The sequence below is a fragment of the Ictidomys tridecemlineatus genome, chromosome 7, assembly GCF_052094955.1.
Source record: "Ictidomys tridecemlineatus isolate mIctTri1 chromosome 7, mIctTri1.hap1, whole genome shotgun sequence".
Classification (NCBI taxonomy): domain Eukaryota; kingdom Metazoa; phylum Chordata; class Mammalia; order Rodentia; family Sciuridae; genus Ictidomys; species Ictidomys tridecemlineatus.
The window spans coordinates 76,248,470-76,272,409 of record NC_135483.1 but is presented as its reverse complement, the minus strand read 5'-3'; the positions used below and the strand labels follow the sequence as shown (position 1 = coordinate 76,272,409).

Below are 23,940 nucleotides of genomic sequence, written 5' to 3'. Positions count from 1 at the left end.
ACTATATTCTCAAAACAACCTTTTCAAAAAATCAGAAGACGCTGTCCCCTGAGGATACATAAGGATTGACAAGAAAAACTCTTTTCCCAAAGAGCATAGTTATGTACATATAAAATTCAAAAGATCTATAAGCAAAAAATTAGAACTAATATTTATTTAACAAGGTCACTGAATACAACACCAATATACAAAAATTGATTGCATTTTGTACACTAGCAAGAAACCAAAAGAAAAAAAACTCGATATGTGATTTAACAGCACTATATGTAACAGAGACCTCCTATGACCTACTTGCCCAGTGCTCCTCAAAATTCCCAAGGTCATCAAACACAGGAAAATTCTAAAAATACTGTCACAGCCAAAAGGAATTTAAAGAAACATGACAACTAAATGTAAGTGGGGCCCTAGATGGGATCCTGGAACAGAAAAAAAAAAAAAAACATAAGTGAAAACTAAGAAAGTCTGAGTAAATGATGGGCTTTAGTTAGTAATCAGATATTGGCATTATTTCATTAATTGTGATAAATGGTCCATACTAATGTAAGACATGTATAATGGAAATAGCTATGTGAGGCCAAGGGAGGGGAACAGATAGGAATTCTGTTCTAGCAGCTCAATTTTTCTGTAAGAGATTGTTCTAAAAATAGTCAATTAGTACAAAAGACGGGAAAGTTGAAAATTAGCTCAACTACGTATGAAAATCTAGTATGTAATAAAAGTGACATTAAATCAGTGAACTTTTGAAATAAACAGTGGTATAACCAAGGCTGGGCACTTGAAGAATGATAAAATTGGATTTATACAAGAAGCACTGAAGAAACTGAATGGATCTGAGATCTAAATGTAAAATTCTGAAACCATACAGCTGTTAAAAAGAAATCTGGTATATTCTTTTATAAATTCAGGACAAGGAAAGGCTTTATAATTATGGCTCAAAAATTAAAAGCAAAAAAAGGAAAGGAGGTAATTTTTATTTATGATGCTGGGGATGAAATGCAGGGCTTTGCACATTTTAGATGAGTTCTATCCCACTGAGCTACGCATAGAACTCAGCCCCAGTACGCATAAATTTAACTACTGAAAAATTTAAAAACTAAAACTTTAGTACTATAAACAACAGAATATCTTCAGGAAAGACATATTAAAAATTGACATATTTATTCTACACATTGCAGAAAAAGGCTAAATAAATATAAAGAGTTAAAATAAAGATTTTGTCAACTCCTGATATAAAACAGGACAATGAGCACGAACAGACAGGTCACAGGAAAAAGTAAACAAAAGGCCTTTAAGCATATAAAATTGATTTAACTTCACTCAGATGTGAGAATGAAAATTAAAACTAAACTGAGATATCATTTTATACCTATTATATCAGCAAAAAAAATCATCAAATTTAAAAACTTGGTGACCATTGCCTGGGCAAGTCTACAGTGAAATAGACATCCATATGCATTGTTGGTGACAGTGTCAATTGTCCTGCTATAGGAAGCATTAGGAACATTCAACAAATGGTATAAGCATTGACCCATTAATCTACCAACCTCACTCCTAAAAATTTACCTTCAAGTAGAAGATAATATGTGAACAAGTTAATTTGATATTTCATTATGCATAATATTTAGTAGGAACAAAAAAGTTGGGGAGAACTTTAATGTCCATGCAGAACTCGAACAATTGAATACAATGGTGCCATTTAAATATTTCTATAAAGACTGTGAACTATTAACAGAATGAGGTCCAGGAGATGTCATTAAGTAATAAAAAGTAAAATATGTCACCTTTGTGCAAAAAAGAAGCTGCAATAAGAAGATATATCAAAACAAAATATTTTATATATATATATATCAAATACATGTATACATATAAACATATCAAAAGAAAAAAATCATAAAAATGGATATTAAATTTTAATGGGATATACCTAAGGTTACCAATGTGATAAGGTTAGTAATAAGATTTCATGTGTCTTTATATATATATATATATATATATATATATATATATATTTCTGAATTTTGCATCAATATTAAAGTCATTCCTCAGTATCCATAGGCAATTTTTTTCTAGGACTTTGTACATACTAAAATCTGTTGCTGCATAAGTGCCTTATATAAAATTGTGTCGTGTTTACATATAACCTATGTACATCCTCCTATAGACTTTAAATCATTTCTAATTTACTTATATAGCAAATATAATGTAAATGCCCCATAAGTAGTCCTTACACTGTACTGTTTAGGCAATCATAATTAGAAAAAACAGTCTGTACATGTTCAGTACAAATGTGATTTGTTTGTCCAAATAGTTTTAATCCATGATTGGTGGAATCCAGAGATACAGAATTAATGGAAATGGAGGACGAACCATGTATCAAACAAGATAAAAACAAATCCTGAAAATCAATGTAAAGGAAAACAAATATAATTATGTAGCAAATAGATAAACTCAGAGGAATGAAAAGATTAATTTGAGTAATTTAAATACAGCATTTTGACTGCACTCTCCGTGACACACAAGAAAACAAGACTCGCACAGCTATTTTCCAGTTAATTTAGTACACTTGTTGTGATGTCATGCTTGGTGTAAAATAGTTCTGAAACTATTTTGAGCATTCTATAAAATTACTAAATAAGTAAATATATTCTACTGTTGGATTCCAAAAAGATGCGAATATGGAATGGGGGGAAAATTAGAGGGGAAAAACAATGTGACATTAGAATTGATCTGGAGGCATCAATATAAACACATGATTGTGTGTGTGAGTGTGTGTGTATGTGTGTGTGTGTGTATATGTGTGTGTATGTATATGTATACAGTTACATATTTAATGATTCAGATTCTGGTTTCAAATATTATTGCCCACCAAAAGAAACCAGGATCCCTTACCCTTTGCTATTTCCACATCTGTGGCAGAGGACATTCAATGTGAACTTAGACTACCCTGGGCCAGAAAGCATCTTTTTCATAAACATAATTGAATGGTCCACCATGGAATTCCAGTCTGCTTCCCAAGCATATTACTCTTATCAGTTTCACCCAGAAACTGGAAGGTTGACACATCGTGGTGAGTCACCAAGTTCTGCCAGGTCTCACTTGGCTGCACTTTGGGAGCAAAATCCAGACTGTTTAGTTAACAGATCCTTGAGCTTACCCTGTAGTTCATAGACTTTGATAATACATAATATTTCCAGGGTGTTTTTTTTTTTAAATAAACCTCTTAACAAGCTCTGGGTTTAATACAAAATGCCAACTGTTCCTGAGAAATCCTTCCCTTTTATAACACAGGACCAATGTGGTTGGCATTTGTTTTAAACCACAGGAGAACAAAGGAGCATCTATGCAATGTGGTACAAAGGCAGCCCAGAGACATGGGAACACTTAATATTGCTTTATTGGTATCAGAGCCATATGGTGAAGATTTTTTCATATTCTTACATGAAATGTTTCACTCTATTTTTAAAATTTTGACCCATATTTCCTTTTGCCCTTACAATAAGTTAGTAAAGACCCTTGGGTCTTCTCTTAACTAGAGTTTCAGGAATTTTCAATGTCTCATTTCTTAGCTCATTTTCTGAAAAGAACAATTCCTCCTCCCACCCTGAACTTCCTCTCCTCCCCCCACCCTCCCTCCCTCCTTCCCTCTCTCGCTTACACATACACTTTATTATTTAGGTGATCTACCATCTATTACTCCAAGGAAATGGCTTTCCTGAATTCTGTCACCACAAATTACACAGTCCAAAAGTTCACTGATCAAACTATGGTGAACAATGCCTGCCCCTTGAGTTGGATGAACTTGGGTAAATTACATTAGTCATGAGCCTCAGTCTCTTCATCTCTTTATAAATAATAACACCTACCACAGAACATAGTAGCAGAAAATGGAGATAATGTGTGTAAAGCAACTAGCAGAAAACAAGGTTTGTCATTCACACTAATTACTAAATCATTTTATTATGGTTTTGGAATCAAAATAGTTAAGCAAAAATTAATTATAAGCATAGTTTCTTCCAAATGAAGAGCTGGATTATTCACTAATCACTAATATTATACATTATAATTCCAAAATAGCCTAACTGCAATAGAAATCATCAGTTTTTGCTATTCTCAGAAAAAAAATTTTAAGTGTCAACTATCTCAAATGAAGAATAAAATAACATTATTAATAAACTTTGGTAATATTAGCAATTTCATAAATAAATATGATACTTATTTATCATCTACATGTTTCAGTAGACAGTGGTAGAAGGCTTCAATCATGATGTCCCCCAAGAGGCACTAAATCAGACCTCTGCTAAAGAGGGAGGAGCATGTCCACAAGCACTCCAAGAAACTTTTGTGCATAATGTTAAAGAATTGCTTGCTTGTTAAAATATATATATATATATATATATATATATATATATATATATATATATATATATATATAAATCCTGCAGTCCCTACTTTGTTATGCTCTTATATCCTCCCAACCGAAGACATGATGATAAAATATGTATATACAGGCATCTTTTATTGGAAAGGAACCAGATGGGAAAAGTACAAGTAAAGTCATGATCTCAGCTCTAAAGTTAGAAAGGATAAGTTGGCCAGAATATGGTGAGAAGTCGAACCATGTTGATAAGATTGCTAACTCTGTTATGAGAATATTATGACTAGAAGACAAATGGACTCACATGGGATTAGCCACACTGGATATTCTTAACTTTTAATGTTTTCTCTCTGGGGGTTAAAATCAATGATTTTAAACACTGAGCACTCTTAATACTTTTAAGCCTCCTGTCATCATTGTTCAAAGCACTCCATTTACCATATTTTTTTAAAATTAGTTATGTACTATGACTTGGCTTATTAAAAAGTTTTATTGGTGCGTTATATATACAGAATAGTGAGATTCATCGTGGCAAATTCATACATGCATGTAATATAATTTGGCCATTTTCATTCCCAGTACCTCCCCTTGCCCTCTTTTCCTCCTTTCCCCTGACCCTAACCCCTTCCTCTATTTGTCCCCCTTTTATGTTTATGAGATGCTGCCCTACCTTTTTCTTTTTCTGTCTTCCATATATGAGAGAAACTATATGACTCCTGACTTTCTGAGTTCAGCTTATTTTGCTGAACATAATGCTCTCAAGTTCCATCCATTTTCCTGCAAATGACATAATTTTGTTCTTTTTCATCCATTGTGTATCTACAACACATTTTCCTATTCTATTCATCTGTTAACAGACAATAAGGCTGGCTCCATAACTTGGCTATTGTGAATTATGCTGTTATAGATGTGGGTATACCTATATTTCTATAGTATAGTGACTTAATTCTTTTGGATGAAATACTGAGGATTGATATAGTTAGGTCTGATGGTGGCTCCATGCCTAGTCTTTTGAGGAAATTCTTTTATTGATTAAATGTTCCTACTAATTTGCAATCCCGCCACCACACAGTGGGGGTTTTGTTGACTGACTACTCCACAAGGACAGACTATCAGCTACAGCACAACAGATTCAGGTACATTTGAGTCTGAATCCAAAGCCCACAAACTGCTAAATACAAAAGAGATCACGGATAGCTGTTCCGTAAATAAAATGTAAGTTTTTAAACGCTGGAAATTATTATCAGTGCTTAGCCATAAAATTGTCATTTGTCTCTTCTATGTGATTTTATAGGGGTCTTGTGATATCGTAAATAAAATACAGCAATATACTGGAGAGAGAAGGAGCTTTGGACTCAGGAAGTCATGAGTCTTAATTCCATTCTATGGCTTTTTCGCCAGGGGACCCACAGACAAGGTATATAATCACTCTTTCTCTCAGTTTCTTCATTTTGAGAAACTTTTCTAAGCAAGTAAAATATAAATGACAGATAAAGAGGAATATCTTCCACGTTCAGAAGTAAAGAAAAATATTGGCTGTGTAAAAAAGTAACTGAATTTTGCTGGTTACAAGTCCCCTAACTAGATTTCATTCTTCTATAGACTGTTCTTTATTTTCAAAATGACTTTTCATGGTAAATTGCAAATCAAGTAGGTCATAATTTTAGGAACCCCACAGATTAGCAATAAGTACTTACAGAGTGTTCAGATTCTTGAGTTTCTTGAAGGCACTCCCTGGAATTTCTCTTATTCTGTTAAACCTCAAGTCTCTGGGAACATAAAAAGGGGAAGAAAATTACAACATGTTGACTTCTATTCTGTCATTATTTCTAGAAATCTATTTCTTTTTATAACCAAACATACGGCACTAAATTTAAACACAATTAAAACAAGATTAGTGCACATCACCCATTAATCATTAGATATGTACATTGTTTATAGCAGATGATTCATATCTGGTGCTCTATGCTAGTTCAAAATGTCAGAAAAAATGTCATTAGAGACCTGTCAAGATGCAGAATGCCATTTACTTTAGATAATATTTGATGCCAAAATATATACTATATACAGCGATATACCAATTGACTATATTTGGTTTGGTAAATAATATTCATATATTAAAGATCACATATCAACTCAGAGCACTGTTGATTGAATTTAGTCAGTTATTAATTAGTTAATTTTTCTACATATTATATATATATATATGCTTTATTTTTTAGTTGTAGTTGGACACAATACCCCCATTTTATTTATTTATTTTTATGAAGTGCTGAGGATGGAACCCAGGGCCTCACATGTGCTAGGCATGTGCTCTACCACTAAGCTACACCTCCAGCCCAATACAATGGTCTTCTAAGGAATTTGAAAGTGAGTCAACAGGATAATTACAGAAAGAGCATGACAACATTTCAGCTGATGACAGAACATACATGACAGTAGTCCTAAGATTCTGTCACCTACGGACATCACAGCTGCCTTCGTTTAAGCACCCACTGCAATATTCACCCCACAACAAAATTACCTAATGGCACATTTCTTAGAATATACCCCCATCATTAACTGACACATGGCCGTAGTTTGAGAGGTAATTAATTCTCCATAGCAATGTTTTTGTTCAGCAATGAAAACACTGCTTTAGTCAGCCTGAGAATTTTCAAGTGTCACTTAGATGCCACATGTTCAGTACTGGAATTACAAAGATAAGCAGAGTAGGATCTTTGTAACTGAGCATGGATGCTCCAGCGAGGATTAACAAGTGAATTATTACAACACCAGAGCATAGAGTATCTGTGAGGAACACACAAATATCATATTCATACGATGAGCCTCATTACTGGTCTGCCTGGACCCTTCTGTCAGTGGGAGAACCACCTGCCTTAATTCCACTGATGATGGTGGAAGTGTCAGTCATGTGCCTCTGTCTGCTGTGAATAGGGTGACAGAGGCCAACCAGCTGAGTTGGTTCTCTCTACATGCATTGTTTCTTCCTTGGGAAATACAAGACCATGCAAGGCAAGTTGGGGACCTTGTGAGTGTTGATATGGCTGCTACAAGAAATATAGCTACAGTCATTAGCCGTAATTCAGAGTTCCAAGGAAAATGAGCATCTAGGGATGTTAATGTCCATCCAGCCCAAACTAGAAAGACCCAGCTTGAAAAATAAGACCAAGCAGAAACAATGCCAAAATCTGAGAAAAGAGACACCCAGGTATGCCTGGATGCCATATTTAGCTTTTGACTGCTCAGATACATGAAGCCATGTGTGTCGATTTTGATATGCTAATTTGAACTGAGTTTTTAATATTAATGCAGGAGTATAGATGAAAGATGAAATAATTTATTTGGAAATGTGAGACATGAGAGGAATTATATCAGGGAAATTTTACAGGTCACTGGGATCAGTAAAACTAAGACAAAATCTATTATACTACCATAGTAGAAAACCATCAACAATTCCACTTAATTAATTTATCAAAATTCTTTACTACCATAAATAATTGTTCTTAGAATACTTAATTCACACACCTTTATAAGACTATCTTTAAATCCCATTCACCATTGTACATTTCTCTGGTGTTGACTTTAGTAGAATATGCACAGTTTCATAGGAGCTATTATTTTCCAGTAAAATCTTTAAATAACCCATGAAATATATCCTCATTAGATAGAATGCACTGTTTAAGCATAATACATTGCTATTTGATGTGATTAGATTAAATTTAGAAGGAAATATTTGTAAGGTATATGAGACCCTCCCTATATCCTTATATAAACATGCAAGATATAAAGTTACATACCCATACATGCTAAGAACCATGAGCTTCCCATAAAAATAGAAGCTTTAAATTAATAGTTACAGAAAGGGCTCTCCTCTCATTTTAAAATCATAACTCCTAATAACGATCCCAGCAATGAGGTTCCAACAATATAAGAAGGAAGCAAATATAAAAGGATCAACAATTTCCCTTCTTTAGATTTTGAAATTTCTGAAGAACTCAGAAAGGTATAAATGACAGAAGAATCCACATCAAAAATTAACTGCTATTTATACCTTGATAAAGTTCATTCTAGTATAATTCTGCATATTTTCATTTTTACTATACCAATTACTTATAAAAACACGTTATAGAAAAAGATCTCCTCTAAGCACAGTCTTTTTGTTATGTCTGCCTCCCCTCTCCAAATACAAGGCATTTGTAAGTTAGACACCTCTCTCCAAATATATATACATACGCATGTAAAAATGTCTCAATCAGCCTTTTGCTGCTGTGGCCAAAAGATGGGATAAGAACCATTTTAGAGGAGGAAAAGCTTATCTGGGGTTCTGAGTTTCAGAGTCTCAGTACACACTTGGCCAATTCCATTCCTCCAGGCCCAAGGTATGGCAGGACATAATGGCAGAAAAATGTGGAAGAATGTGGTGAAAAAAAAAACAACTCAGAACATGGCACAAGGAAGTAAAGACTGCCTGCAGTTACCACACAGTTAATCCATTCAAGTGGATCGATATACTGATTGAGTTAAGGCTCTCATAACCCAATCATTTCACCCTTAAGCTTTTTTACATTGTCTCACACATGAGTTTTGGGGGGACATCTCATATCTAAACCATAATAATAAGATAAAATATGTCAGATTTTTGTCACTATAAACAAAATACCTCACAAGAACAATTAAAAAGAGGCAATGTTTATTTGGGGACCACATTTTGAAAGATTCAGTCCATGGTCAACTGACTCCATTGATCTTGGACTGAGGTGAGGCAGAACATTATAGTAGAAGAGTGTGGAGAAGGAAAGACTCTTAGCTCATAGCAACCAGAAAGCAGAGAAAAAGAAGGAAACAACAGACCAGGGATAGATATTATCCCCAAGGCCACAACCCCAATGCCCTACTTTCTGCAGTATCTGCCTAGAGTTACCACCCTGTAGTCCATTCAAATTATTAATCCATTAAATGGATTAATCCATTTAATGAGCTATAACAGATGAGGTTATAGCTCTCGTGCTATAATCATTGCTTAAAAGCCCCACCTCTGAACCTCGTTGCATTGGGGATCATGCTTTTTAAACATGAGCTTTTTGGCAGACAATTCATATTCAAACCATAACAAATATATGCATATATAAATATGCGAATATAGTATGTGGGTAAGTATAAAATATTAAGTGGATTTAATTTTACAAAAAATTTATCTACCTTTACATGGTTTTCAACGTTTCCCTTCTCCCTTCTCGATATATCATTTCTTTATTATTCCTTGTCTTCACACAAAAGCCTGAATGCTTATTCCTAAATACTTGATAGTACTTCGCAATGCAGATGGACCACTATACCTTTGTATGTTCTCATAGGGTCAGACATTCTGATTTTTCCCTGATTTTTGCAACACTGTTTAAAAGCAACAGTGCAACAAAGCAAGCATGCATATCTCCTGGTGCATATAAAACAAAATCTTTCTCTAGGGCATATATTCCAAACTGAGATTGTTAGCATAGGGTGTGCATATCTTCCATTTTACAACATGATGTCAATTGCGAATATATTCTCATCTGAATACATTGTAACAGTAATTTAATTAATTGAAAATAATGCAAAACCATGCTTGAACTAATCACCAAATTATAAATTTAAACTTGCCATTGGATTGATATGAAAGTCAAAGTGTTATGCCTATTATCAGAATTCCTTACTTGTACTTCTTCACAAGTGTGCAAAAATAAGTTCCCCTGACACAAATACAAAATATCTTTGTAAAGTGGTGCTGTAGTGAGGTCTCTGTGATCCCAAGGGTTGTTCAGTGGACTGTGAGAAGCATGGTCCATGAACTGTGGCCATGACCTCTTCTCACCTCTGATGTGCACTGAGGGAGTCTCTGCCTGAGAAGCAAAGTTAGAGACGCAGATATTTTGTTTCCCATAAATTCCAATAAGGCGTATTCAAATGCACCCAGTGAATATGTTAATACTTGTCTTCTTTAACTGGCAATATTCTGTCACACAAAATTTTACAGTCAAGTGCATTGTAAACTGGAATTCTAGGGAAAGGCCTCCCCTCATAGTTTTAACTATTTCATTTAAAAATATACAGGGCACTGTATAATTTGTTACCTATAAGAGGGTAAATTTATTCTTATATTATTAAACCCCAAATTAGATCATCTGAATTCAAATGACCATAAAATTTGCATCGTGCTGATTTCTGTGCAAATTTTACCCCAGAATGCAACTTATTTTTCCCAGACAGATGGCCTCTCTCTTGGTCAAGATAGGTCACTAGCAATTTGGCGTATACAAAATGTGTTGTTTCCATAAAACTTCCCTTAGCCTAAAGTTCAGTATTACATTTTCACTCATTACACATTTAGATTCTGCTATAGTTAGGACCTTACCTGCCCCCCAAAGGTACTTATATGAAAGGCTTGGTCACCAATTGTGATGGGATATTCAAGAGGTGGGGCCTGATGAAAGCAAGTTAGATCATGGGGGCCTGTTCTTGAAGGTGATATGGGGACCCCAGCTCCTTCCTCTTTCTCTCTTTACTTCTTGGCTGCCATGAAGTGAGTAGCTCTGCCCTACTGTGCACTTCCCGACCATGATGTTCTGCTTCCCACAGGCCCACAGCCACAAGGCCAAGCAATCATGGACTAAAACAGTAAGCCAAAATAAACCTTTTAACCTTGTAATATGAGCCAAAATACCCTCAGGTATTTAGGTAGAGCATTGGAAAGCTGACCTAATGCAGAGTGAAATTTGAATTATTATATATCCTTCACAATTGCTTCAATTTCTATAGATATAATATTGATGAATATTCATGATAATACAAGCTTCATTCCACCCATTTTTCACTGGAACTCAGAGTGCCAGTGAAACCAGAGAATTTATTAAGAATGGTAAAACAAAAATTAGATGATGTGTTTGCCTGTCTCCCCTCTCCTCCTCCAATCCAAACTGAAAAAAACTGAGAAGGAAATATTATGTGTTCTTCATAGTAAGTAATTTGGAATCAGTGTCTCTAACCAATAAGAGATAGGTTTTTAGCTTGAACTCAAACCAGAAGATTCTCCTGCTAAAAGGATTTTAAATGATTCCTTATAACAGAGTGGGAGTTAAAAAGAAACATGGACAGAGAGTAGGTAGACTAGCCCCAAAGGAATTAGTGCATCTCAAGTTCATGCCATGTGGTCCCTTTCAGTAATAGTGCATGCCAGACAGAGGGCTATAGGAATCCACAAGCCATTCATGGTCAAAAATGTCCAGAGCAAGACACAAAGAGAGAGAGGTCCAGGCCTTGTCTAGATCCTGAGGTTCCTAGCATGTTTTATAAATGCCACCTTTTAGTGTAACATTTAGACCACATTTTATGTTTACACTAAATAAAACTGACATTTAACGTACAAAAAAAATATACAATTGTCTGGAACTAATTCACACAACAATTGCAGAAGCCATTTTTAAGATTACATTCAATGATGTGTGTGGCATGGATGGTGCAGTCCAGTTTCAGTTGTAAGATGACTGTGATTCCCCTTAGAATACTGCTAGCTGGACCAAGTCTGGGACCCAAAGCATAATTTCACTAAGAGGAAAAAATGACAAGTCTAAATCTCTCATATCCAGTCCACAGAGCTGGTCCTACCGTGCTGTAAACCTCCTAATAATGTCCGGGGTTAAAGACAGTCTCAGGTTTGTTTGGAATAAAATACTGGCCATTTTAGAAAAAAAAAAAAATCTCATACTGAAAGAGCAAAACAAATAAACTGGAGCTCTCAGCACCTGTCTTAACAGGCTGTTTCTCTGTTTGCATTTGCCAGTTGTTTCTCATACAACCGAGAAATAGTCATTCAGGCAGAAAGCCTATCTTCATGAAATAAAGATCAAGCAGATTCATTCTTGAGCCAAAAGCATTCCTGTTGAAGGTGGGGATACAATTAAGTCACTGTAATGGCAAAAACACACAATTGCGGAAAGAAATGTACGCCATTTGCTTCACTCCATGAACTCTTCAAAGGGCAGAAGGAACCAAGATGACTCCCAAGAGCAGGGGTCATCCTTTCATTTGTAAGGAGCTCACATCTGCACAGTCCTGGAAACCACAGGACCGTCACTGGCTTCAGAGGTAGACTGCTGCCTTAGTCCAGCCCTCAGGTGGTCACTCTGACCTAGCAATCAATGATCCCCATGGCCCACTGCTGTCCCCTCCCTCAGCTACTGTCCTGCTTTCTCATTGCATAGTCCCCCTATGCTGTGCCACGGTACCCTTTGTACCCAGTTTGGGGCAAATACCCATCTAGCCACTGTGCCAAAGGTTTTGTGTTTTTGTGTTGTTTTCTTCTCGATGTTATTAACATTTAAATAAACTGACTTTGAATGAAGCAGATTACCCTCCATAATGGGGATGGGCTGTAAACAATCCGTTGAAAGCCTTAAAAGAAAAAGACTGAGGTCCTGCAAGGAAATTCTGACCCCAGAGTGATCTTGAACTTGAACTGCATCATCAGCTCCTCTGTGTATGTAGGTCTGTTGGCTTAAATCTCTCTGCCTGCATGTACACACACACACACACACACACACACACACACACACACACACACACACACACACACACCCTGGTCCCTGGTATGCAGTCATTGTTCTAACCAGGTCTACACAGAGCCAACCCCGCAGGAGTCCAAGGAAGGAAGCCAGACCCTATGGGAACTTTGCCAGGGTGAGTCTGGTGCACATGGGTGTGGGCTAACTTACTTTTTTTTTTCTGTTTTTGTACATATTGATGTTTAGCTACATATCTACAACAATAGCTAAAGTGCTTTTACAAACATAAGAATATTATAAAGGCTTCAAAGATGATACAAGAACAACGTTACAACTGTTCTTCCATCATCAAGCTTTTTTTCATTTTGCTCCTCAATGAAATTCCCTGCCCAGATCCACACTATTTTTTAGAAAACCATTTCATCCCCTCTCAAGCTTGTGGATTAGACCAAGCAGAACTGAGGCTCTCTCTGCTGAGTGCTTGTTCACAAAATCCCTGGGATCAGGGAATCGATTACTTTATGGGTCTTAAAGCGCTGAGCAGGGTCAGGTGCCCTGGAGAGTTAAAATTAGAAGATAATAGACAACACACACACACACACACACACACACACAGACATAAAATCTAAAAGGATGTACTTGTCTTTAATGTCCTAGTTTTGTTTTTTTCTTTTCCATTTCATTTTATTTTTGGTACTGGGGATTGGATCAAGAGGTGTTTAACCACTGAGCCACATCCCCAAGCCCTTTTTTTAAATATTTTATTTAGAGACACGATTTCATTAAGTTGCTTAAGGCCTCGATAAGTTCCTGAGGCTGGCTTTGAACTTGCGATCCTCCTGCCTCAGTCTTCTGAGCTGCTGGGATTACAGGTGTGAGCCACCACACCCAGCTTTTCCTTTAAAAAAAAAAAAAAACAACAATAACAACAACAAACAGAGGACCAATACTTTTATAACCTTTAAAAACTTGAGCATTTTGTTATTTCTATTTTTTTGTGGAACCCAGGGCCTCATGCATACTAAGTGCATCCTCTACCATGAGCCACACCCATTTCTTTTTAAAAAGAAACCAGTGTACAGATCAATTCATCCAACCTCTGACTTTACATATGGAAAATAAAGAAAAAAGTCAAGGGGAGGGGAGAGAATTACAACAAACTCGCATATCCAGCCAAGCTGAAAATGAACACTACCGTTGCAAGGCAAATGTTAACATGCTGATTTTAGAGCTGAAAAACTAAGACCCAGAATATATCATTTCCCTAAAAGTAAAAGAACTGGCCACCGGGAACAACCCTCCAGGATATCTGCTCACAAAGCAGGCTCTGCCTCCAGTGTCCCACCTGAGCTCCAACAGGAAACTGAAATCCCAGGATGACAAGTACATTCACCATCAGCCACTGAGGTCCAGAGGCTGCATCCAAAAACATGTCTCCTGATCCTCACATGAACACACTTTCCACCTCATTATGTAAAAGAAAATTCCTGCTGTTCTCAGGCAGAACAGTGAGAGCTCCATGCTAAATCCCTTCTCTTTCATGGATTACCTGGTTAAAATTAACATTATTTGTTTCCACAAAGGAGCTAATAGTGACACAGTTAATGGAAGACATTAACCTGTCCAAGGTAAGTCAGTACTTAATGCAAGGGTACAGCTGCATTATTCAGGTAACTCGAAGGATCATAATGTAAAAAGAGTATATAATTCTAGACAATATACCTGTTCATGGAAACCCAGAGCAAACTGCAAAAACCTTGACAGGCTGTTCCAGATATTTTCATCCTCTGCATATTTGGTCCTTCCAGCAGGTGTCACTAAATGGTAGTTGTCTTCCAAGTCAGAGAAATGATTTCAAGGGAGATGAGGTGGCTTAATTTGTCCTGAATGTCACAGTGTGAGGCCACAGACTGAATATGAATCACCATCCATTGCATGTGAAAATAGGAGCCAATAGCAAAGCTCTGCTCAAAGGTAATGAAACACCATATTATACCAAATCATGTCTTTTATTTGGTAATAAGTAGCTCTCAGTGGATTTTCATATAAAACCAAAGTGCCATAGCCTGCTGAATGTTAAGACATTCCTCACTTTGTCATTTCTTCTGAAAATGTTTTTCAAAATAATAATATTTAGCCTTTGAAAGTAATTATTTAACATAATCCATAGTAACAGGTTCAGTATTCTACTATGCAATAGTTTTCACTCTTGTATGCTCTCTCTGGGTTTCTGTGTGGCTCTTCAGAATGCTCCTGAGCCTAGGAGGGAGGACAGGTCAGTATCAGCATCAGCAATCCCACTAGAACAAGGCAGGCCTATTTGCACGTGACCCAATAAATATCATCTGAAAGTAGAAAGAGTCTTATAGAGTCACTGAGATCAGACTTGGTTATATCCTTATATTGTCTTATATTTATCCTGATTGTCCTTCCTGTTTCCTATCGCTAGATTGCTACTTTGTTCTGGGGGAGTCAGAAACATCACCCCACCATCTGGTCTTTGACCATTTATCTGGTGATCTGGGGCTTGTCGGGCATGAGATGTCCTCCTAGGTTCCCTGATGCCCCTGTTATAAATAGAGCTGAGCCAGTTTGCATAGCTCTTATTCAGCTCCATACCCTGGCCTTTCCTGGTTCCTTCCAAGCCCCTCAGGTGGAACTTTTCATCGGTCCCTGGCCACACTGTTTTACAACCCTACATGTGTACACGCGTTGTTCTTCTCCTAGAAGGCCATTTCCTTTCTTCTGCTTCTCTCACAGGGATGGAGGTGTCAAAGATGCCACAAAACCTTGAGAGTATGCTTAAAGAAAGTCAGAAGGAAGAAGAGCTGGGCCACCATCTGTTTGGGTGCTTCCTGATGTCAAAACTACTAGAATGCTATTGATGAGCCTCCACATCCATCCTTCAGTTGCATAGAGAAGCAGTCCCCATCAGCCACTCTCTGGAAATTCCCCTGTGCTCCTGTCAGGCCTTTGAAATGACGGGCAGTATAGCATAGTGGTTAGAAAAGCAGACTTCAGAGCCGGGGACACATACTTGATTGTGTCACACTTGGTCACTCCCAGCTGTGTGACTGTCTCAGAGGCTCCTCATCATAAAACTAGGATAATGAAACTCAGTATTAAATGTCCTAAGGTATGCAAAGTTGATGGGCTAGTGTCTAATGTGTACCAGTAATCAAAACATTACGGGTATCAACATATATTCTGCTATTAGAACATTTTAAATACTAGATTGTCATCATCTAGTTATCGTATCTCTGCCTAATCAGAGAGGTTGTCTCACTACTTTATGTACACAATGGAAAATTTGTATCCCTAGCATTATTGTCGATCCTGAGTATTAAACCAAAATAATAAGAACAACAAAAATAGAAAGAACTACCTATGATTTGTAACTGGAAAAAAATAAAAAATACTGGAAATCAAAAAAGGAAATACTAGAAATCTAAAGCAAATATAGAACCAGTTTCAGTTCAGCAACATACAGTTATATCAGTAAAGGGAAAAAAACACATTAGCAAAAACATGCTATCTGATGAAAATTCAAAATATACTTTCCTCCAATTAAAAATAAACTGTGAGAAAGAAAAGAAACACCCAGTTAACAGAAATGGGACTAACCAAGCAGGTCACTGTCACTTGAAGTTCAGTGCCTGAGTGTCACGCACCAGACCGACCCAAGTGTTGGGAAATGTATCCTGTTTGCCAACTGCTGGGAATCATCTCTCTATACATTCACCACTTCATTCCTGGAGTTACACAAGGGAACTGACAGAGACGTTAGATTTTGCAATAGTCTAAACTTTGTCAGCTATGCTATATCCTTTTTTGGGAAACATATCTTCATCCAACAAAATTTTAGTAAATTATTTAATATATTTTTGCTTTATCTTTTATGCCAATATCTGTGTTCCAATAAAAACAACTGAAAAAAATAACAGTTCCTAAACTTATTTTTAAGATAAGTCAATTTCCACATCTCGCACTTTAGCTGCATTCCTTCTTCAACACATTGCAAGCCAGCTTCCTCCTTTCCTGCTTCATGCGCGTGGTCCTGGCCTAGGTTGCATGTCCGCTCTAGATGGACACTCAGTGAATCTGGTGGTCCTTGTGCTTGTCCTTTTGGTGGTATTTTGCTGCCTTCCTCCTCAAGTTCCTCTTGCTCTTCTCCTGTCTCTATAAACAGTCTACTTCCAATTTCTTTTCTAAATCATATTCTTGGGACTATCTCTACAATGTTACTATCCCTCAGTCTCTGCCTTGGGCCCCTTTCTCTCCTTCCTTGACCTTCATAAGAAATTCTTTTGACTTTCAAGTAACTATATAAAAGTGAATAAAAAGTATTTCAAGAATTCTAAAGAAATATATATATATGTGTGTGTGTGTATATATATATGTGTGTGTATATATGTATGTGTGTATATATATACATACAATATGTGTGTGTGTGTGTATATATATATATACATACAATATGTGTGTGTGTGTGTATATACACACACACTTATCTATACACACATACCTATATACATGTACTTAAAACGAAGGGAGAGATTCATACATTCATGTACATAGGTAAACATAATAAAATTCTACCGTTCTCCTAGAATCAAAATGGAGTTACTTTTGTCAAGCCTAACCAATAATATATGAAATTGAGAGGTTATGAAGGAAAGGTTCTCATGTGTGATTGCCTGATATTAACTATCACAAAAGACTGGCAGGACCACAAATATGCACAAAAGCCACCACAACCTTAGATGCACATAACTTCTGCGAGAACAACTGCCCAGCAACTATCTATGCAACCTCAGAAGAACATGACTCCTATTATTAATCATTGTGGCCAAGGATTGTTGTCACAAAATATCTGATGCAATCCTCCTCATTTTTGCCTTAAAAAATTTCCCTTGCTTCAATCTATTTGAATATACACACAGTTTACTATGGTTTGAGTATTCCCATTATAGTGTCTGCTATTCCAATATTCTGCTAGTCACAAATTAACAAAAGTATTTTTGGGGGAATCTTTGTTTTTTTTTTTTTTAGATTGACATATTTACCACATCTTCCATGCCTGATGTTCATTCATCCATTTGATCTAATAGATGAAGCACCATACAAGGTACCTCAGTTTCTCCCAAAGTCCAGAAAAATCCTCCTCTTTCCCATTTTCCTATTCTCCACTTAGACACAAAATCAGAAACCTGGGAGCTACTCCCTCCTCCTGAGCCCACAGAGCCAAGGCAACCTCTACATCTCCTGTACCTTCCCCAGGTCCTCTGCCCACATCATCACCACGGAACTGGCTAACCTATGCCCCTCATCCCTCTGGCATGCAGCTGTGAGAGCTTTCTTTAGGAACGCAAATAATTTTGCTTTGTTGGTTTATTTTTAAATCCTCCCACGACACTCTATTGCCAAGAGAGCCCAATCAGAGCTGCTTATGGGGTGTGTGAAACCCTTCCTTACATGGGTCAACAGTTATGACACCCTTTGTTTTCAATGCATACTTTCATGTCTTATCTGCTGTCCTTTTTTTTTTTTAAGAATTCCTCCCCTCCTTCTATGCGAGAAATATCCACTCATCTTCAAAAATTCTGCTCAGTGATGATGCCTTTTATAAAGCCTTTAACCTGACAAGAAAGATTGATTGTGACCCAGTGTGGCTGCCCCTGCATTGGCTGCTATTCTATAAGCACCATGCACTAGAGCTCCCAGCTTGGGTACCAGGCACTAAGCATGGCCACTAAGAGACAAAAGAAGAAATACACTACGTTTTTCTAGTTCTGAGGAAATACACCATTTCTTAAAAAACAGAATGGTTTTCCCCCACCCCTTACTTTTGCTTTACTAAATACCCACAGCGAAAACCACACAAAGTGCATTCACATTACAGAAAAAATGGATGACTTCTTTCTTTTCTTTTATTGTTTTAATCAATCTGCTATTTTTTATGTATAGTTTCCTATGACAGTATTTTTGTACTATAATTTATTCCACAGCGAGATCAACTGATCAAGATACTTTAAAAATGTTACCTGATTATAAAGTCAACAAAATTTTAAATGCTCTTGCATATAACAGTGATCAATACACACTTACTCACAAAAGATGGATAGATGGATGAATGGAAGGAGGGAAGGAAGAAGAGAGGGATGTGGGCTCTTCCAAGAAGAAAATATGTATCTTATCTGAAGAGCCACAGACACTAAATGAATGTCTATGACCTCACTATATCGTAGAATAAGTGAGCAAATCAAAATCAATATGCCAAGAATGTGACTCTCAGAGGTAAGGGATATTTGCAGTAGAACTCTTTGAAAGTACCATTTCCTCTTCCTAAAAACAGATGGAAGGCAGGGGCTGCTTTCTCTAAATCCATTTGTAGTAGTGGCATGTTAGAACTGACCTCTAACATGTAGTTATATTACATGTTTGTTCATTCCAAAGCAAAAAAAAAATTGTTTTAAAGGTCATAAACAAACTTACAAATCTACTTTGATCTGAATTCAATGCCTAAAATTTATTCTAAATGAAACACCAGGTGAGGACCAAATTTGCCTACAATGTAGCTGAGCAGCAGAATAAAGAATCATCCAACTTTCCCATTTCTGATTTTACAGGAGAGGAAGTCTTCTGCCAAAGCAATTTAAATGAAGAAACAACTAGCTGTATTTTGGTGAATATTATTACTATCTTCCAGTCTTTACCATAATAGATCACTTATTTCTAATGAATTGGTCACTGTTATAATCCAACAGGCTGAAGGAAGGAGAGCTCTCTTATGGGAAGACGTTTGCTCAAGCCATTTCTTTCAATAGCATCATAAATTGTTAGTATAGATTTATATGAGTTCTGGTATTACACGTCAGATCAGAGCACACAATCACAATTCACATTACACAAAATTCCTCATATTTCAATTACATATAAATTCTGATATCGCTATCATTACTAAACTCATTGAAATTTTAAATAACACATTAAATAATATTATCTTCTATTCCAAAAATCATTCTTCTTTTAATTGATAGATGAGGGAAAGATTTGTATTTATTTTTTAATCAAATCGTCCAGGTAATGTAGAAATGTTACCTTATTAGAAAGTCCATGAACTTGTGAAGACTCACAAGCAGTAGTGATCAATACATATTTATTGATAAAAGATGGATGGAGGAATGGATGGAGGGAGAGAGGGAGGTATGGGTGTAGGTTCTTCCAAGAAGAAAAGAAATATTTTCTTATTTTTTGTTTGGTGAATTACAATTATCCATAATGATGAGATTCATTATGCCATATTCATTATTCATGCATAATTTGATGAATGTCATTCCCTCATGCCTTCCTTTTCCTTCTCTTCCTCCTTCCCCCTGATCCATTTGCTCTACTGTACTGATCTCCCTTCTTTATTGTTATTATTATTTAAATTAGTGCATATTATATATGTATATACATATGTTTGTGTATGTATAATTATATAAATTTCACTGATATATCTGTACACAAGCATAGCAAAATTTGGTAGATTTCATTCACAGTACTTCCCCAGATCTTCCCCTCCTCCCTTCTTCCCAAACCCCTTCCTCTACTCTATTTATCTTCCTTCTATAAGAAAATGAATATTAATTAATTAAAGTAGATATCATTTTAAAATAAATAATACAATAGCTTGCATAGCAAAGTCACTCAGAAATTGTATGATAAATAATTGAATTAATGAATAACACTGAGTGAATATATTAAAAATAATTTTTACCCTTCAGGTTAACCAAAAAAATGGTACTTATAATAACAAGTAGGTAATTTTGTTAATCATGTATTTCAGTTCAGATTTTTTTAAAAAATGAGAAAGCATGGCCCAGCAAAGTTCACAAAATTAGCTGTGAACTGTGAATCTCGTCCTCTTCATCACAGGAGATTTCAGATCTTCTGACTTTGATTAAAGTGATTTTCCATTAGAGCGCATTATTGTTTGTGTCTAGTAACTAAAAAGAGAAAAAAAATGTTCTGCAATGACCTATTTTCAGAGGAAATGTTTTTATAATGAGCAAAAGAACACTGCACAAGTCATTGTAGTTTCTAGTCAGCAGTTTTATTGTATGACTGGAATGGCGGAATGACTGTAATTGCTTGCTTAGGTCTGGAAGCATTTCCAGCTTCTTAGCCAATTTATAATTTCTGGCGTCCTTTAGTCTCTTGATCAGGGGAGAGTTGGTCAGAATTTTCAGGGGGTATGTTTGGGGTTTCATGGAAGCTACTGATTGGCAGGGTCTTACCACATATACCACATACTCATGTAAAAGAGGAAATTCCTGATTTCATTTACAAAGATTAGAAATAACTACCAAGAGTAAAATAGGCAGAATTAAATTTAGCCTGAACCTCAGAATCCAAAATGAAGTCATTCTATTCCAATAGGTGAGATTATACGTTTATAAAATGACATTTTCACACTTTTGTAGAAACATTATGATACGTCCATGAACATCTTAGGAACATAGAATGCGCATGCCATCTCTAATTCAACAAATGCACTTGTAAACAATAAAATAACACCATTGTGAAGACGTTTTACTTTGGTTGGAAGACAGACATGAAAAACAGTATCTCCAATTTCTTATTTTAAATTGTTCATTGCTGATAAAGTATGATGCAGTAAAAAGACCACTGGATTCTATATTAAGGTCTGCCGGTAAAAACCTATACTAAAACAGACAACCTGATCCTTGACAGAAATATCAAGAACATACATTAAAGAAAAGACAGCCTTTTAAACAAATGGTGCTGGGAAAACTGGATATCCACATATTAGATGGTATCTACATACCAACAGAAGAATAAAACTAGATTTCTTTCCCTAACCCTGCATAAAATTCAACTCCAAATTGCTCAAAGATTTTGCATTTAGACCAGAAACTTTGCATCAGTAGAAGAAAACACAAGATCGACGCTTCCACATATAAGTTCAGGCTCAACTTAATCAGTAGGACTAATAGAAATCTGGAAATAATACCAAGAATTAATAAATAGTATAGCATCAAATTAAAAAGCTTCACACAGCATAGGAGACAATAACATAAAGAGAGAACCTTCCGAATAGGAGAAAATATTTTACAGATACCCTTCTAGCACAGGATTAATATCCAGAATACTAAAAAAAAAAAAAAAAAAAAAAAAAAAAAAACCCTTAAGATCAAAGAAGAAAATAAAAATAACCCCATCAATAAATGGACAAATGAACTAAAAAGACATTTCTCAAAAGAAATGCAAATGACCAACAAATATCCGCCAGATTGGCAGGATCTTACCACATACACCACACACACATGTAAAAGAGTAAATTGCTAATTTCATTTACCAAAGATTAGAAAATAACTATCAAGAGTCAAATGACCATACTGGGCAAAATTAAATTTAGCCTAGCTTTCCCTGACAGATGTGCCAAGAACATACATTAAAGAAAAGACAGCCTTTTTAATTTCTGTTCAACATCTTTCTCCATCAGGGAAATGCAAATCAAAACCACACTGAGATTTCTTCTCACTCTACTTTGAGTGGCAATCCTCAAGAATACAAGTAAGTGTAAGGATAGAGGGAAAAAGGAAACTTTCAACATTGATGGTGCAGATGTAAAGTAATATAAGTGCTATGGAAATCAGCATGGAGTTTCCTCAAAGTATTAGAAATGGAACCACCCTATGATCCAGGTGTGTCACTCCTTGACATTTATCCAAAAGAATTAAAGTCCACATACTATGGGGACACATGCATACCCATATTCATAGCAGCACAATTTGCAACCGCCAAGTTATGGAGCTAGCCTAGGTGTCTTTAAGCAGATGAATAGATAAAGAAAAATGTACGATGGATATTAGAGTTTCTGGCATATATACATAAAAATTCTACTCAGCCATAGAGAAGAACAAAATTATGTCATTTGTAAGAAAATAGATAGAACTGCAGAGGATTATCTTAAGCAAAACAAAGCAGACTCAAAAAGTTAAGGGTCATATGTTTCCTCTTAGATATGGAAGCCAGAGAGAAAATCGGGGGGTGGGGATCTCGTGAAAATAGAAGGGAGAACAGTGTAATAAGGGAAAGGGGTCAGAGGGAGGGAGGACAAGAGGAGATACTAGAGAATGAAATTGAATCAAATTATATATGAATTTGCCACCATGAATCCCACTATTATGTAAAATTGTTATGCATCAAAAAAAGTTGTATTTGTTTGTTTTTTTTTAAGTTGTTGTTAACCAGAAGCCAATCTCTTTAGTCTCTGCCTACTGAAATGTCCCCATCAGGGAAATGATGAGCTGCCCTGAGTGACACCCCTGGTAAATTTAATAATGAAATATAAAATTATCATTAGTGATGCTAAGTGAATAACTATTATTATCAATATTTCATTTCCATAAATTATGACATATCAAAATTGGGGCTACTACTTAAAAAACATAGTTTGGGGTTGCATATGTAGACCAATAATACAGTGCTTGCCTAGTATACTCAAGGCTCTGGGTTTGATGGGGGACAGGGGGAACAAAACTTTGGAAAAATATTTAATGATGTGAGGAAATTTCACAACATAAGTCATAGTTCTGAAAACAGTGTATAAAGCCAGTATTATTTCAGTTTTGCAGCTGAATGTATTTACAAGCACACATGGAAAACTTATAAGAAAACATATTAAATGCCAATAGTGAGTATTTCTGCAAAGTAAAAATATAGATGTTTTGCTTTGTTTTTTTCTTCTTTGTTATACTTTCCAAAGTTTCTTCGATGAACAAATGTTTCTTTTACATATAGGTGTGTGCATAAGGTTTAACTTTTTCCAATTTTAAATAGTTCATACCAACAGATCACAGATGCCACATAAATGTCTTCAAGCAATCTCTGAGAACTACAGAAGTTATTATTAAATGCATCGGTTTAAACAACAAGGCCCAAATCCTGAAGCTGCAATAAATTAATGGACCTGAAACTTTCTTGTTTTTAATAATTTTCAACCATTTAATTTAA

At 35.9% G+C, this 23,940-nt stretch overlaps 1 protein-coding gene across 1 annotated transcript in view; it reads right to left on the bottom strand.

Moving 5' to 3' along the window:
- The window catches only part of Pxdnl (peroxidasin like), a 439,633-nt gene that overhangs the window by 285,039 nt on the left and 130,654 nt on the right, over nucleotides 1-23,940 (bottom strand). The window contains exon 2 of the mRNA XM_078017185.1: nucleotides 6,073-6,144. Coding sequence (XP_077873311.1) covers nucleotides 6,073-6,144 — 72 coding nt within the window. The remainder of the gene's footprint in view (nucleotides 1-6,072; nucleotides 6,145-23,940) is intronic.